General features: G+C 49.8%; 1 protein-coding gene across 1 annotated transcript; it reads left to right on the top strand.

Annotated features, from left to right (window-relative positions):
- Window positions 1-14,778: 14,778 nt before the first annotated feature.
- Window positions 14,779-15,626, top strand: LOC121863334. Its single transcript, XM_042361959.1, has 3 exons — window positions 14,779-14,981; window positions 15,195-15,270; window positions 15,384-15,626. The coding sequence occupies exons 1-3, from the start codon at window positions 14,779-14,781 to the stop codon at window positions 15,624-15,626; spliced, it is 522 nt and encodes a 173-aa protein (XP_042217893.1).
- The last annotated feature ends 258 nt before the right edge of the window (window positions 15,627-15,884 follow it).

The raw sequence follows: 15,884 nt of genomic DNA, 5'->3' as shown, positions 1-15,884 counted from the left end.
TTCTTTTTATTTTTTTGTTTTTTCAGTCACCAGCAGCTTAGCTGGCCATCTCGCCTTGCCAACATCTGAACATAACAGTCAACGCCTCTTGGTCAACAAGTTATATTTACTAACTCCCTTTTAAGTCGAGTGGTCCCTACTTGATCACTGATAATTTAGATAACCAAACAAAGGGTAAGTTACGGGTCATGTACGTATGCAGAAAATATAGTCGGCAATGTATTTTCCTGAAATCCATTGCATAGGAGGGGAAACAGACTTATAAACTGGATAAAGGTCTGTTTCGCCTGGTCCAGGTATACTATGGAAAGGGTTCAAGTTAACCTCCCACCCAATACTAGGAGGGCTGCTATTAATACCACGAACTCTTCCAAAAATATGTACAATAATGTACAGGTTAGGATTATGCATGGCGAATGTCAATATGGTTACACATCTGTCTTATTCACTTAACACCTGTACAATTTTACATACAAGTGTTTTTACGTATGTTTATTATTTCATTGGACATGAGCACTTCTAGGTCCATCTAAAATCACTCGACACAGGACTGGTTGATGGCCGACTCCAAGGCCAAAGGCAGGACAAGTATGGTTCTATGCCAAGCCACACCTACATCAAGGTACAGCAGTTTGCCAATGAGCATATACCACAAAGACCAGAAATGACCTGTCGTGCGAGGCTGTAAAATATCCGGGGAAGCATCCTATTTTACTTTTATCCTCTTCACAAAAAGACCGCCACGTTAGCCGCTTGGGCTTTCGGTCACGTCTCTGTTACGCACTGCTGGAAAGTACTGGGCATGCACCGGCTCCTGAATGTACCTGAACCTGCTCCAGTGTTGGTCAAGTCTTGTCTTGAAAGAGCTCACACTCGGTGCCGTCACAACAATTTCTGGTAGATTGTTCCAAGAGTTCATAACTCTCACTCCGAAAAAGTTTGCCCTCACAGTTTTCTGGACTTGCGGCTTCTTCAATCTTGAGCTGTGACCCCTTGTGGGGCGAGCGTCCGCCAGCTTCAAGTAAGGACACTCGACTGAGTAGTGCCCCTTGAGATGCTTATACACCTCAATTAGGTCACCCCTTGCCCATCTGTAGTATAAGCTAGGCAAGTTCAGGCGCTCCAATCTCTTAGGGTAGCTGAGGTGCCAAAGTGCAGGCACCAGTCTGGTGGCCCTCCCTTGAATATTTTCAACCAACTGACAGTCCCTAGCATATCTCGGGGACCAGAAGGGGTGACAGTACTCCAAATGGGGAAGCACTTCACTCTTGAAGATCGTTACAAGGGACGGACAGTCTAGATATCTGAACGACCTTCTTATAAGACCCAATAATTTATTTGCCTGATTTACCTTCTTCTCGCAATGGCCCTAGAACTTCAGCTCATTGTCAACATACACACCTAGGTCCTTCTCACATTCAGTCTCAAATAGTGCAGTTTATTCATCCCTTTAGGACATATGATACGCCTCCTTACCGTTGATATGTCCCAGGTGCATCCTCTTACACTTCGTGACATTGAATCTCAGCAGCCATTTCTTCGACCATTCTTGGAGCCCACAGAGGTCCTTCTGCAGCTCTTCACAGTCCGCTTGATTCTTGATTTCCCGAAATAACTTGGCGTCATCGGCAAACATTTGTATGGAGGAGTGTATAACGTCAGGCATGTCATTTATGAAACAAACAAACAACAACGGGCCCAATACACTGCCCTGTGGTACCCCGCTTGTGACAGGTACGGATGATGATTTCGTGCCATTAATCACCACACACTGCTTGCGGTCATGTGGAAAGTCTTCTATCCACGCTAGGACATTTCCCCGAATTCCATACCCTTCCAGTTTGATGTTCAGCCTTTCGTGGGGTACACTGTCGAAAGCCTTGGGAAAATCTAGGTAATTATTGTTGATATTACCACCCCGTTCCAGAATATGGGTCCAAATATCCAATACCTTGAGCAATTGTGTTAAGCAGGAGCGCCCTGGCATAAAACCGTGTTGGCAATCCTTTGCAAGGTTGTTTCATAGTAGATGTTCCATCGCGGCATCTCTGATAATTCTCTCAAGTACTTAACATATTATGCTGGTAAGGCTATGGTGACGGACTACAGCCAGGTACGTGTATCTGGTCCACTGTCTGACTACTCCAGGAAGGAAGCATTCTTCACTGTAAAATGGACAGTACGGCAGAAAATATAGTTATGGAATCATCAGGCAAAGGGATGAGTCTGGGTAATTACTTTGTACTTTTATCCTCTTCGCCACTGATTAGCTCGTTAGCCGCTTGGGCGGTCGGTCATGCCTCTCATACGCACCTTTGACAAATACAGGATACTGGGTATGAACTGGCTCCTGAAGATATCGAACCTGCTCCAGCATTAGTCAAGTCTGGCCTTGAATGAGCTCACACTCGGTTCCTTCAAAACGCTCTCTGGCATATTGTTCAAAGAGTTCACAATTTTCACTCCGGAAAAAGTTTGCTCTCACAGTCTTCTGGACTTGCTGCTTCTTCAACCTTGAGCTGTGAACCCTTGTAGGGCAGGCGTCTGCCAGCTTCAGGTACTGACACTCAACAGAGTAGTGCCCTTTGAGATGTTTATACACCACAAATAGGTCCCACCTTGCCTGACTGGAGTATAAGCTAAGCAGTTGCAGGCGCTCTAATCTCTCTGGATAGCCGAGGTGTCGAAATGCAGGCACCCAACTTCCAAATGAAAGTCTTGCAGTGACTGGCCATCTATCAGAAGCTTGAAAGCAAGCAGCTAACCTAAAAACTCAGTTGCACTGGAAGTACCAAGGAACTTTGCTTGGACTCAAGCTTTGAAATCCGCCCATGTGGTTATACCATGGAACAGAGCGTTAATGATATGCTCCACATCACCTCTATAGTGTATCCGTGCAGCACGAATGTTGGTACCGTCATCTGCAGGGTGACATTGTAATTCAATTTGTCTGAGCCAGAAATTTAATTAATTTTTCCAGCTGAGTGGGCTTGCGGGAGGAGCTTCGAAGACTGAAATATGGATTCAAGGCTCATTGATCAACAAGGTTGCTGTAGGCAACCATGGTGGTTACTGTTAATGCTCTTGGAATGGCTAAACCAGCAGTCTGCGACAGCTATGTTTCCTCACGCGGCGGAAGGAAAGGACCATCCTTTTGCTGTGGTGGAACTGGATGACCAATACTGTTCACTCTAGCTGCAGATGCTACCGCATTATCCACCTCCACATTTCCGGTAATAGTTGTGTCCATCAGTGTCTTTAACTAAAGAGGGAAGCTCTTTTGTCTTTAACATTTTATTGTGTGTGTAGTGTGCTTGTCTGTTTTACGAGTAGTCTGTTTGTCAATGCTTATGTGTGCTACAAAACTTAATGCCTTACCGAAGTCCAGTGTTAAGCACTATACAGGAGTAGTGCCAGTGTTAGTGTCGTTTACTGCCGTGCAGTGGTACATTTAAGGGTGATAATTTAACACTTTGGAAATATGTACCCCCTGTACATGAGAGTTGAAACTTCAAGATAGCCTAAACTCCAGCTGATGCCTGAGGCAAGTTTGTCCAATACGGTGATCATTCAAAACCTTCATGACCCAGCCCCAGCCATGTTGAGATGGTAGAACACATGCCCTGTCTGATATGCAGCACGTTTTGCATGTTCAATGAGAGTTGCTTTTGTTGGAGGAATTGCTCTAACTTTCTGCGAAAATAACATGAGCCGAGTACCATTCACTTCAATTTCATCACTCTACCTAACATTGCTTCTATTTTATACAGACTTGGTCAAGGAAATTACTTTTCCTGTCTTGATTTATGCCAAGGATATCACCAGATACCTTTAGCAGCTGAGAGTACTCACAAGACTGGGTTCAGTACACCTTGTGGTCATTTTGAGTATTTAATACTACCATTTGGGATGAAAGACGCTGTGATGGTGATGATGATGATGATAATGGAGATAAAATGGCAATGGCTTGCCGTGGGAAGGGAGAGAAGAGGTAAGGTAGAAGGAAAGTTATGAAACGGGAAGTAAAGTAGTAGAGAATAAGAGCAGGTGGGCTATCCACCTAGCAGAGACGATTTGATTGGCTGTGGTGAAGGCCGCACTAAGAGGTCGCCCGAGCTCAAGGGAACAGGGGGGGGGGAGGAGGCTAAGCTAGCTAGCAAGGGGGTGTTTGTTATTGTGTTAGTTGGAGAGGTCTACTAGGTCCTTGTGTAACTAGTAGAAAACTCTCATCTTTTATCTTATTGGCGTCAAGAAGTTATTTATGCTGTGGTGTATAATTGTGTAAGTTGGAGAGGTCTGCTAGGTCCTTGTGTAACCAGTAGAATACTCTCATCTTTTGTGTACTATTTAGTGTACAATAGTTCTGGCTCTTGAGGGTTATGGAGAAGGCTTTTTGGCCACCAGCTGTGTGATCTTCTGGTGTCCTCTGTTTTTAGTCGATGGTATATTTCGTCTTCCATTACTTCTAGTTTGTGCCATACTGCCTGTGCTTGGCTGTATGTTCTTATGTTCAGTGGTAAAATATTGTATTTTTCGTGAAGCTCTTTAATTTTGGTTGTGTATGGGGGACGTTGTTTGGAGGCTCTGCGGATGGCTTTGTTCTGTGTTGCCTGAAGTTTTAATTGGTTGGTAAGGCTGATCGTGTTTAATGGTATTGGCGGGTATTCAAGATGGGGGCAGACAAGTGCTTTAAATAGGTGTAGTTGTATTTTCTCTTCCATTTTGCCGAATCTTCTTAATTTGGTAAGCTGTATTTGGGCTAGTCTATTGCGCTCTGTTATGTGTTTCTTTATTCCGGTTCTTGTTATTGTCAGCCCCAGTATTTTTCCTTCGTTTGAGTATTGTATTTCTTCGTTGTTTACTGTGATTGGTGCTGGGTTTATCCTTGAAATGTGTATGATCTTTAGTTTCTGTGTATTAGTTTTTATTTTCCATTTCTTCTCGTAATTATTTATTTGTATTATGGCGCGAGCTGTTTTTAATGCCATCATCTGTTTGGCCTTGCCTGGATGGCGGATGATCGGGTGTTGTGACTAACTCTCCCTATAAATGCTCTGCTTACTCGCGCCATCCTCGCTCGCTGATTGGCCAGCTGCCGTCCTCGCCATCAGCCAATCGGCAGCGCCACCCATACCACTGCCTGCGTCCTTGAGTAGGCAGGATTAGATAAATACCCCCCTGCTTCGCCTTTCTTCTTGCACTATCCACCAACCCCAAGTCCCTCCAAAGTCCACCATCATTCTTCAAGTCCAGTTCCCGTACCACCAATGTAGGCATCAATGGATCAAGATCTCTTCGCACTTTACTTCACCCATCACTTCGATTCGTGAGGGTCAGTTTACTCCACGTTCTCCACCTGACAACACCAACTCTCCTGAAGCTCCTCAACCACACAACAACTCTCCAGCAACCTAGAGCATTGTATATACAATATACGTTGAGTTAAGGCAATTTTGAGTTTCCTTTCACACCCCCATCCTGAGTGCGAGATCTCCCTTAAGTTATGTATGTATGTGGACCTAAAATAGAGAACATAGACTAAGCTGCACACACACACACACACACACACACACACACACACACATACAAACACGCAACATTTGGTGACCTGCTGAGTGATGCACTCACATAGGATGGGTGAGAAATGGACCTCTGCCAATCTTCAGTCACAACATCGAGGACTGGCTCATCCATGTGGAGCAGCTCTCACCGGCTCTACAGCTACAGACGGACAATACAGTAGTACGTCGCCCTGGTCTGTTCCTTGCCACAGAAGTAGCCACGCACGTCTCGGAAGTAATCACTAAGCTTCCAGATGACAACAAATTCTCAGCTCTACTGGCGCCAGTCTCCTTCAAGATCTATGAAGTCTCTCCCTCAGCAACTCAACGCCTGCACGTCTCTGGGGTGAGATGCGGAGACTGAACTTCCGTCACATGGACAGGCTTCCCGGCACTGTCCTGCACCAGCTTCACGCTCAGAAGCTCCCTGCAGAAGTTCGCCTTGCCCTGTCAGCACTGGCTTATTCAACAACCCCTGCGACCTATGCAGCCATGTCAGACAATCTTCCACGAATACACTGCTGTGCGCCTTGCTGCCGCGGACAACTCAGTGGCCACGCCATCAACAAGCCCCGGTCTCGTCAACCAGATCAACTCTCCACAGACAAGCAGCATCCCACCAGGCAAACAGGACATGAGGGACCTGTTACAATCTCTACACCGCAGGATGGACACCCTCGAGCAACTCTCCTCCAAACCTGCTGCTGCCCCTGCCCCACATACTGTGTTCTACCGACCCCGACGTCTTCATCCTGTCTCGAACACCGCCGCCAGCTCCCAGCACAGTGCACCTACCCTCTGCTGGTACCATCAACGCTTCAGTGCCATTACTATATGCTGTGAGGCTCCCTGCAACTATTCGAAGAAACAGTGTCGACAGGGTTTGGTTGATGCTACAACCTCCGTCACTTCAGGCGTCTCACTGCTGCATATCACCGACCGCATTTTAGTAAGGAAATTTCTCCTTGACACGGGCATTGGTCTGCATCATCCCTCCCTCACCGCAAGAAACATCAAAGCAGCCCTCATATGACGTCTCTCAACCCATCTTGGCTACAACCTCCTCACCTTCCACAATCTCATCGTCGACCCAAGCAACCTCTGCTTCATCCATGAGCCCACATCACACACACTTCGGGGTACACGTGCTGCGGTTACCGACACCACCATATTGCCTCTCGCCGTCGAACAAGTTTTCCTTCCTGCTCAAGGAGTTCAACGAACTTTTCTCACCCGAGTCTCTCCACCACCACCTACGTCGGGAATCTTCCACCACATCGAGACTACAGGACCTCCAGTCTTCTCACGCCTTCGCCCTAAGCTCCTGAACGCAGCCAAGGCGGAATTCAACAAACCCTGCAAGACAGCACCATTCGACCTTCAAAGAGTCCCTGGGCATCTCCTCTTCACATGGCTCCAAAATCATCATCCAACGACTAGAGGATCTGTGGTGACCACAGAGCCCTAAACCTCGTCACTAAACCTGACAGGTACCCTATCCCACATGTCCAGGACTTCCTCCACAAACTCCATGGCATGACCATCTTCTCGAAGATCGACTTGAAGCGTGCCTTCCACCAGATTCCAGTGGCACCTGCTGATTTCCAGAAGACTGCCATCACTACTCCGTTCGGTCACTTCGAGTATGCCTACATGTGTTTTGGATTATGCAATGCAGCTCAGACCTTCCAGAGGTACACTCTCGCGCCATAGTTTCGATGCACCCTCTACCCCTACTCCTGGCTCGAGGAAAGTCGTAGTCATGGCTGCAAACCGAATGGTCCCTCTTATACAGTAATGTTAAGTGTAGTAATGGTAAATAAAGTGTAGTGAAGACACTGAAAAAACCTGTATCGTGCATATATTCTCTCAAATATTACATCATGAACTGCTATTGATACAATCCAGCAAAGATTCGAGCTACTACATTGCACCACTGAACGATTAGTGGGGGGTGGGGACGTTTGGTATGAAGCCAAGGCTACGACTTCCATCGAGTCAGGCGTAGGGATAGAGGGTGCATCGAAACTATGGATCGTGAGTGTACACGGACCACATTCTTCGTGACCTCGACTTTGTCACTGTCTATATAGACGATATTCCCATCGCATCTCCAACGCCTGCCGAGCATCATTACCACCTACGGCTCCTTCTCCAATGCTTGCAAAACAACAACATGAAAGTTCATCCCGCCAAGTGCGTCTTCGGAGCCTCCTCCATTGATTTCCTCGGTCACAGTCTCGTCGAACGGCATCCAACCTCTTCCACAGAAGATAACTGCCATAAGGAGTTACCCAAACCTGAGACAGCAAGAATTCCTGAATTTAGTCAATTACTACCACCGCTTCATTGGCCACGCTGCTAACATCCTCGCCCCTCTCCACGATCTTCTCAAGGGACTCCCCAAGACGTCTCACAAGCCTCTCACATGGACTCAAGAGGCTTTTATAGCATTCACTACTATCAAGCAGCACATCGTACGCCTTACCCTGCTGGCGCACCCTGCCCCCAACGCCCTCTACTGCCGCGGGCGCTGTCTTGCAACTGGAGATCAACAGAAGTCTCATGCCCATTGCCTTCTCACAGCGGCTTCAACCACCTTAACTCGAGTACAGCACCTTCAATTGAGAGCCCCTGACCATATATCTTGCTGTCAAGCATTTCCAGCACTTCCTCGAGGGTCGTCAGTTCACCATCTTCACTGATAACAAGCCCCTCGTCCACGCCTTCGCTTCAGCCCGAGACACACACACACACTTAGTGCTCTTCGCCAATTGGCTTACATCTCGGAGTTCACCAACGACATCCAACACATCATGGGCAGCCACAACAAGATCGCCGACACTCTCTCGTATATTCAGCATTCTTCCCTCCTCTCCACCCATGGATTACAGACAGCTCGCAGCGGTTCAGGAAAACGATGAAGACCTTGCATCATACAAGACATCTCCCCCAGGTCTCGCGCTCCAGGAACTCCTTGTTCCTGGCACGAACATCTAGTTGTGGTGCGACATGTCCTGCGGCCAGCCTTGACCGTCCGTGCCTCACACCCACCGCCGCATCCATGGTCTCAGCCACCCAAGTATACGGGCCTCCCAGCGCCTTCTCACTCAACGTGTCTTCTGTCCCGGCATCAAGGCTAACACTCGAAAATGAGCTGACCAGTTCCTGGCCTGTCAGTCCTCTAAGATACATCGACACACACTGGCTCCCTTAGAAACCTTTTCTGTGCCCAAAGGACGCTTCCAGGTAGTGCACCTCGACATCGTGGGACCTCTTTCAGCATCCTGTGGGAATACCTACATTTTCACCTGCATTTACCATTTCACCAGGTGGATGGAAGCCATTCCCATGCCTGATGCTACAGCCGATTCAGCTACCCGCACTTTCATGTCTGGTTGGGCGTCCCTTTTCAGTCCTCCCACGACTGACATCACTGACCGAGGAGTCCAGTTCGAGTCACAACTCTAGCATAATCTCCTGCAGTTCCTTGGCACTACCAGGCACCGCACTACCACTTACCACCCTCAGTCCAACTGCATGGTAGAGCGGTTTCACAGCACGAGCCCCTACAGCTGGACAGATGCTCTACCCCTAATGCTCCTTGGCGTCCGCGCATCACACAAAGAGGACATGGACTGCAGCCCAGCGGATTTCACTCGAGGCGAACCCTTTCGCCTACCCGGGGACTTATCACTTACTCCTGACCTTGACCAGTTCACTCCTGCTCTCCGTCACGACCTACTGCAAACACTATGACAGGCAGTTTCTGCATTCAAGGTTACTGCCCCACGCCAACCTTCCCATCATCCTGAACACATCCCTCCTGCACTACTTAACGCTGAGTATCACTTCAACGCCCCTACTATGGACCCTTCCCTTTGCTTGCATGGTCGGCAAAGTTCCTGACGATCAACCACAATGGCAGACACAACACCGTCAGCATCCATCGAGTGAAGCCGGCCACCTTACCCAATGGTACCCCAGCCCAGCATTACCCCCATCAAACCACGCCTGCGCCTCATTCACCAGTCTGCCTGCCCACCGTTGCCGCTTGCAGCACCACCTCATCCACAACAGTTTTGGGTGCCCTCTTTTAATTCTCAGGCACCTACTGCTCCTGATCCTACTCCTGATGAGGATCCTGCACCTGGCCCTGAGGACCCAGATATCCCACCCAGCGCCCCAAGGACTTCACACCTACCGCGAGAGAATCATCACTTTCCTTGCCTGTTCCTCCTGCCGATCAGCCTTCTCATATCTACAACCCTCCCTCTCCCGATTCTTTTCCTCCTGCTTTTCCCACAGATTATGAGCCATTCGACGGAGTCGTCACTCATAGCGGCAGAGAGGTTCACACCCCTGCCCGTTATGTCTCGCACGTGGGATGCGATTTCGCTTACAACAAGCATCCTGCAGCGCCTGGAGGGGAGGGGGAGTATTGTAGGGACTAACTCTCCCTACAAATGCTCTGGCTACTCTTGCCATCCTCGTCATCAGCCAATCAGCGGCGCCGCTCGTACCGCGGCCTGCGACCTTGAGTAGGCAGGATTAGATAAATACCCCCAGAAATGGCTGCTAAGAATCAATGTCACGAACTGTAAGAGGCTGCACCTGGGACCTACCAACGGTAAGAAGACGTATCATATGTCCCAACTGGACGAAGAAACTGCATTAATTGAGATTGAATGTGAAAAGGACCTAGGTGTGTACGTTGACAATCAGCTGAAGTTCTCGGGCCATTGCGAGGGCCACCAGACTGGTGCCTGCACTGCGGCACCTCAGCTACCCTTAGAGATTAGAGCACCTGCAATTGCCTAGCTTATACTACAAACGGGCAAGGGGAGATCTAATTGAGGTGTACAAGCATCTCAAAGGGCACTACTTAGTCAAGTGCTCTTACCTAGAGATGCCGGATATTCACCCCATAAGGGGTCACAGCTCAAGGTTGAAGAAGCAGCAAGCCCAGAAAACTGTGAGGGGTAACTTTTTTGGAGTGAGAGTTGTGAACATGTGGAACAATCTGTCAGAGTATTGTGAAGGCACCGAACGTGAGCTCTTTCAAGACCAGACTGGATAAGCACTGGAGCAGGTTCAGATACATTCAGGAGCCAGTGCATGCCCAGTACTTGCCAACAGTGCGTAACAGAGACGTAACCGATCGCCTAAGCGGCTAACGAGCTGATTAGTGGTGATGAGGATAAAAGTAAAATTAAAAAAGGACTCACTGAAGAAGGCCAAGATGATATTTATACCAAAGGACGGGAAGGACATCAAAGTAATATTAAATTACAGACCCATTTCACTATAGTCGATGAAGGCTGACTTGGGTTTGTCTTGGTGTTTTCTTGTCCGCGAAAGGTGGTTCCCCTTTTGTAGCCGCCAGGTACCATTTGGCTGATTGGTAACCAGCGTTGAATGCGTGAAGGAAGCTCTTTTTGATGTGGAGCTTGCTAGTCTTTCTGAGGTGATTCTTGGTCTGTTGCACGCTTGCTGGAACTTGAATGTGTACGCTACTAGAACGTGTGGCTGCCTTGGCTGCTTCGTCTGCCACGTCGTTTCCCCCGATCCCTACATGACTGGGAATCCAGTGTAAGACGACTGGGCGGTTTTGTCTTTGGAATTCCTGTAGCTGTGCGAGGATCGAGGTTATGATGTGGACGTTGTCTCTTGGTTGACTGTGTTGCAGCGCCTGCATGGCCGATTTCGAGTCCGTGTGAATTATGATGGACTTGTGTTGTGTTGCAGCGTGTTGTAGGGCCTTTGAGATTGCTACCAACTCTGTTTGTAGGGTGGAGCAGTCATTAGAAAGTCTCCATCGGAGGGTCTGACCTTGGGTGTAGAAGGCCGCTCCGGATGTATGATGTTTTGGATCCACCGAGCCGTCTGTGAAGTATGATGCTGCATCAGCCGGTGTTTCGGTGGCTATGGCTTCTAGAGTTATTTTTTTGAGGTCCTCCTTCTGGAGGTTGGCTTTACTATCGCCTAGGTCGGTAATTTTGAATGTGGCTGGTGGAGGGCTCCATGGTGGAGGAACTACGTAACCATTGTCTCGTGTGTCTTGATTGTTCTTGACGAGTGTTTCTGCTTGCAGGTGTCGGATGACCTCGCTTGCCTCGTGCGACCAGGTGGCCCCTCGCACTCTGTGGTCGAGGTGGAGGGAGGCACTGATTCGCGTTTTGGCAGCTGTGGGCTTATCTGATCTACAGATTTTGGCGAGGAGACCGGCTGTCACCTGCTTGACTCGTACTGCCAGGGGTGGTAGTTCAGTTTCCATTTGCAAATTGCAAATTCTGGTCCACATGGGTGCTCCGAGCATGGTCCTGAGAGCATTATTTTGGATGACTTCTAGCTTAGCTATCTGGTCTTCTCTCAGTCCAATGAGCGCTGGAGCACTGTAATCTACCAGCGATCTGATGGCGGCCGTATAGTAGGCTTTGAGCACATGAAAGTTTGCTCCTGCGGTTGTGCTGGTGAGCTACCTCATTATATTGTGCCTGCTCTTCGTCCTGTGCCTGAGATACTCGAGTTGCGGCTTGAAAGTGAGTTTCTGGTCAAACCAGATTCCAAGACACTGGTGGGTGTTGGTCCAGACTATCGGCGTATTTTGTATGGAGAGCATCTTGTCTGGTGTGTCTGTGCAGATGGCCATCGCTTTCGACTTGGCTGGATTTATCTTCAGTCCAAGTCTATTGCACTCCTCTTCTATAAGTTGGTGTGCGTGTTGCGTGTTGGCTAGTCTGTTTGATCCTCTTACTATAAGCTGTAAGTTGTCTGCATAGCATAGGAGCTTGGCTGTTTGTCTCAAAGGAAGTTTGACAAGATTTTCCATCAGGACATTGAACAGCATTGGACTGAGGATGCCTCCTTGTGGGGTTCCGTTTTCAGGGACCCTGTAGCTTGAGGTTGCTCCCTGAAAGCGTACTCTTGCTTCTCTCTGTGTGAGGTAGTTCTGGATCCACCCCAGCAACCTTCCTTTGACGCCTTTTTCAGCGAGCGTCGTTATAATGGCCAGTGGATTTGCTAGTTCGAAGGCCTTCTCCAGGTCGAGGAAGACCACCAGAGCTGGTTTGTAGTCCACTGTGCTGAGTATCTCGGCGATGTTGTTGCCTGTGCCGGTGTTCTCGGTGTAAGCAAAAATGTGAGGGTGTGGGCTGCCTACTTTCCACTTGAGTCGGTTGAGAGCCATTTTTTCTCCCGTCTTCGCTGTGCAGCTGAGAAGGGAGATGGGTCTCGGTTTGTCTGGTTCTCTGGGCTTCGGAATGGGCTGTATATCTGCCTTCTTCTATTCCGGTGGAAGTCTTTGTGCTGTCCACGAAGCATTGATGACTTGTAGCAAAGCCTCGTGTCCGGCTTTTCCGGCATGGGAAAGCATGGAGTAGGTTATCCTGTCGGCCCCTGGTGCTGTGTCCTTGCTTCGTTTTAGCGACTTCTGGAGTTCTTGCTGGTTGAAAGGTCTGTCGGTGCCATCTTCACTGTTGCAGGTCTCTTCGATCATCTGGAGTCTGACCTGTCTCAGACGCCGTTGTGTCTCCTCCGCCTGTCTCGGGAGGTTTTTCGTTGCTGCTCGGTCGGAGAACAGTTTTGAAAGTCTCTCGGCTTCCTCTTCTGGGTTGGGATGGGTTGGTGGTGGTGGTGTTGCCTTTCCAGATGCCCTTTGGATCTGGGCCCACATCTTGCCAAGAGAGGTGTGCTCGTTCAGTTCGGAGCACCACTTGAGCCAGCTTACGTTTTTTATTTCTTCCTTCTCTTCCCTGGTATCCTTAACTATGACTTGCAGGAGATGTCTGTTTGTTTCTGTGGGATGTCTCCTGCAGTTTCTTCGGGCCATGTTCACTCTGTGTTTGAGTTCCTTCACCCTGGGACAGTAGTACCAGTAATCATTGTACTGTCTTGATGTAGGTTTTGTTTTTGGGATAGCCTCTTCTGCCGCTTGGTGAAACGCCTTGACCAATTGTTGGTGGAGGGTTATCTCGTCCACGGGTGCTGCTCCGGCCGGCTGTGATTTTTCGCGCCACTTAGCCAGGTGTTTCTTAAAGAGTCCCCAGTCTGCCTTTTGGGATTGTATCTCCATCTCGGCGGGGGTGGAGTGGGGAGTTTGTTGACCTTCAGTGTTGTTAGGGTGGCAAAGTGGTCGCTGGTCTGCGTGGGGTGTAGCTGCCAGGAGGCCGAAGGCTGTAGTGCACTGGAGACGATGGTTAGATCTAGCCTTCCTCCCCTAATGTGGGTGGGCTCTCCGGTGTTCAGGAGGCACTATCCTGCGTCATCTTCACACTCAGAAGCTCCCTGCAGAAGTTCGTCTCGCCCTCTCGGTATTGGACTACTCTACTACCTCGGCGACCTATGCAGCCACGGCACGCAGAGTGTTCCATGAATACACCGCTGTGCGCCATGCTGCTGCGAACAACTCAGTGGCCACACCATCACTTAGCTTCGGCCTCGTCAACCAGATCAACGCACCTCAGAGAAGTAGCATTCCACCAGACAAACAACACATGAGTGTCCTGCTACAGTCTCTACACCGCAGGATGGACACCCTCGAGCAGCTCTGTTCCTCCATGTCTGCTGCTGCTCCTGTTCATGCCACACACACTGTGTCCTACCAACCCCGACGTCTTCGTCCTGCCTCGGACACCGCCGCCAGCTCCCAGCACAGTGAACCTACCCTCTGCTGGTACCATGAACGCTTTGGTGCTAACGCTAGACGTTGTGAGGCCCCCTGAAACTACTCGGGAAATGGCATCTACGGGGATTGGTAGACTCCGTCACTTCAGGCGTCTCACTGCTGCATGTCACCGACCACATCCATGGACTCAGTCACCCACGTGTAATGGCTGCCCAGTGCCTAGCCTACCAGTCCTCTAAGATACATCGACCCACACGGTCTTCCTTAGAAACCTTCCATGTGCCCAAAGGACGCTTCCAGGTAGTGCACCTTGACATCATGGGACCTCTTCCATCATCCTGCTGTAACACCTACATCTTCACCTGCATTGACCGTCTCACCAGGTGGACAGAAGCCATTCCCATGCCTAATGCTACAGCAGAGTCAGCCGTCCGCGCCTTCCTGTCTGGTTGGGTTTCCTGTTTCGGTCCTCCCACGACTGTCATCACTGACCGAGGAGCCCAGTTAGGGTCACAACTCTGGCATAGTCTCCTGCAGTTCCTCGGCACTTCCAGACACTGCACTACTTCTTACCACCCTAAATCCAACGGCATGGTAGAACGGTTTCATCGTCAGCTGAAGGATGCCATCAAGGCACAGCCCGACCCCTGCAGCTGGATGGATGCTCTACCCTTAGTGCTCCTTGGCATCCATGCATCCCACAAAGAAGACATGGACTGCAGCCCAGCGGATCTCACCTTAGGCGAGCCCCTTCGCCTCCCCAGGAATTTCTCACTGACTCCTGACCCTTTCAGGTTCTTGCACGGTCAGCGAAGTTCCTGACGATCATTCACAATGGAAGAAACGACACCGTCAGCATCGATTGAGTGAAGCCGGCCACCTTACCCGATGGGCCCCCAGCCCAGAATTACCCCCAAGAAACCACGCCTGCACCAGTCTGCCCACAGTTGCCACTTGCAGCACCACCTTGTCCACAACAATTCTATGTGCCCTCCTTTCATTCTCAGGTACTTACTGCTCCTGATGAGGATCATGCACCTAGCCCTGTGGACCCAGACATCCCACCCAGCGCCCCCAAGGACTGTGCACCTGCCGCCAAAAAAAACACCACATTCCCCCCAGCAAACCACGCCTGCCACCCCCTTTCACCTGTCTGGTCAACATAGCTGCCCGCAGCACCCTCTTTTCTCCCTCAGGTAGTTACTGCTCCTGACCGTGCTCCTGCACCCAGCCCTATGGACCCTGACACCCCACGCGGCGCCCCTGAGGACTTTGCACCTGCCGCGAGAGAAATACCACATTCCCCGCGTGTTCAACCTTCTCTTATCTACAACCCTCCTTCTCCTCAACCTTCTTACCTCCAGCAGCTCTCAGCCTTCTCCTTTGGCTACCTCCCACAGATTTCGTGTGTGTCACTAAGCAGGTCTCGTCACCCGTAGCGGCAGGCTAATCCACACCCCCCGCCCGTTATGTCTCACATGTGGGACTAGCCACATGGAACAACAAGTTTCGCAAAACTCTCTGAGGGAGGGGGTATTGTAGTGGATACTCTCCCCTACAACTGCCGATTTGTCACTTGCCGTCCGCTTACCAGCCAACCAGCGGCAAGTTCCACAGACCAAGCCTCGCCTCGGACTGCGCGGTGATTGGCCAGTTACCGCCTTCACCTCAGCCAATCAGCAGCGCCGCTCGCCCGG

This window comes from Homarus americanus, unplaced genomic scaffold (assembly GCF_018991925.1).
Source record: "Homarus americanus isolate GMGI-L3 unplaced genomic scaffold, GMGI_Hamer_2.0 scaffold46197, whole genome shotgun sequence".
Classification (NCBI taxonomy): domain Eukaryota; kingdom Metazoa; phylum Arthropoda; class Malacostraca; order Decapoda; family Nephropidae; genus Homarus; species Homarus americanus.
The sequence above is the reverse complement of the archived record's forward strand: the minus strand, read 5'-3'. Positions and strand labels throughout refer to the sequence as shown.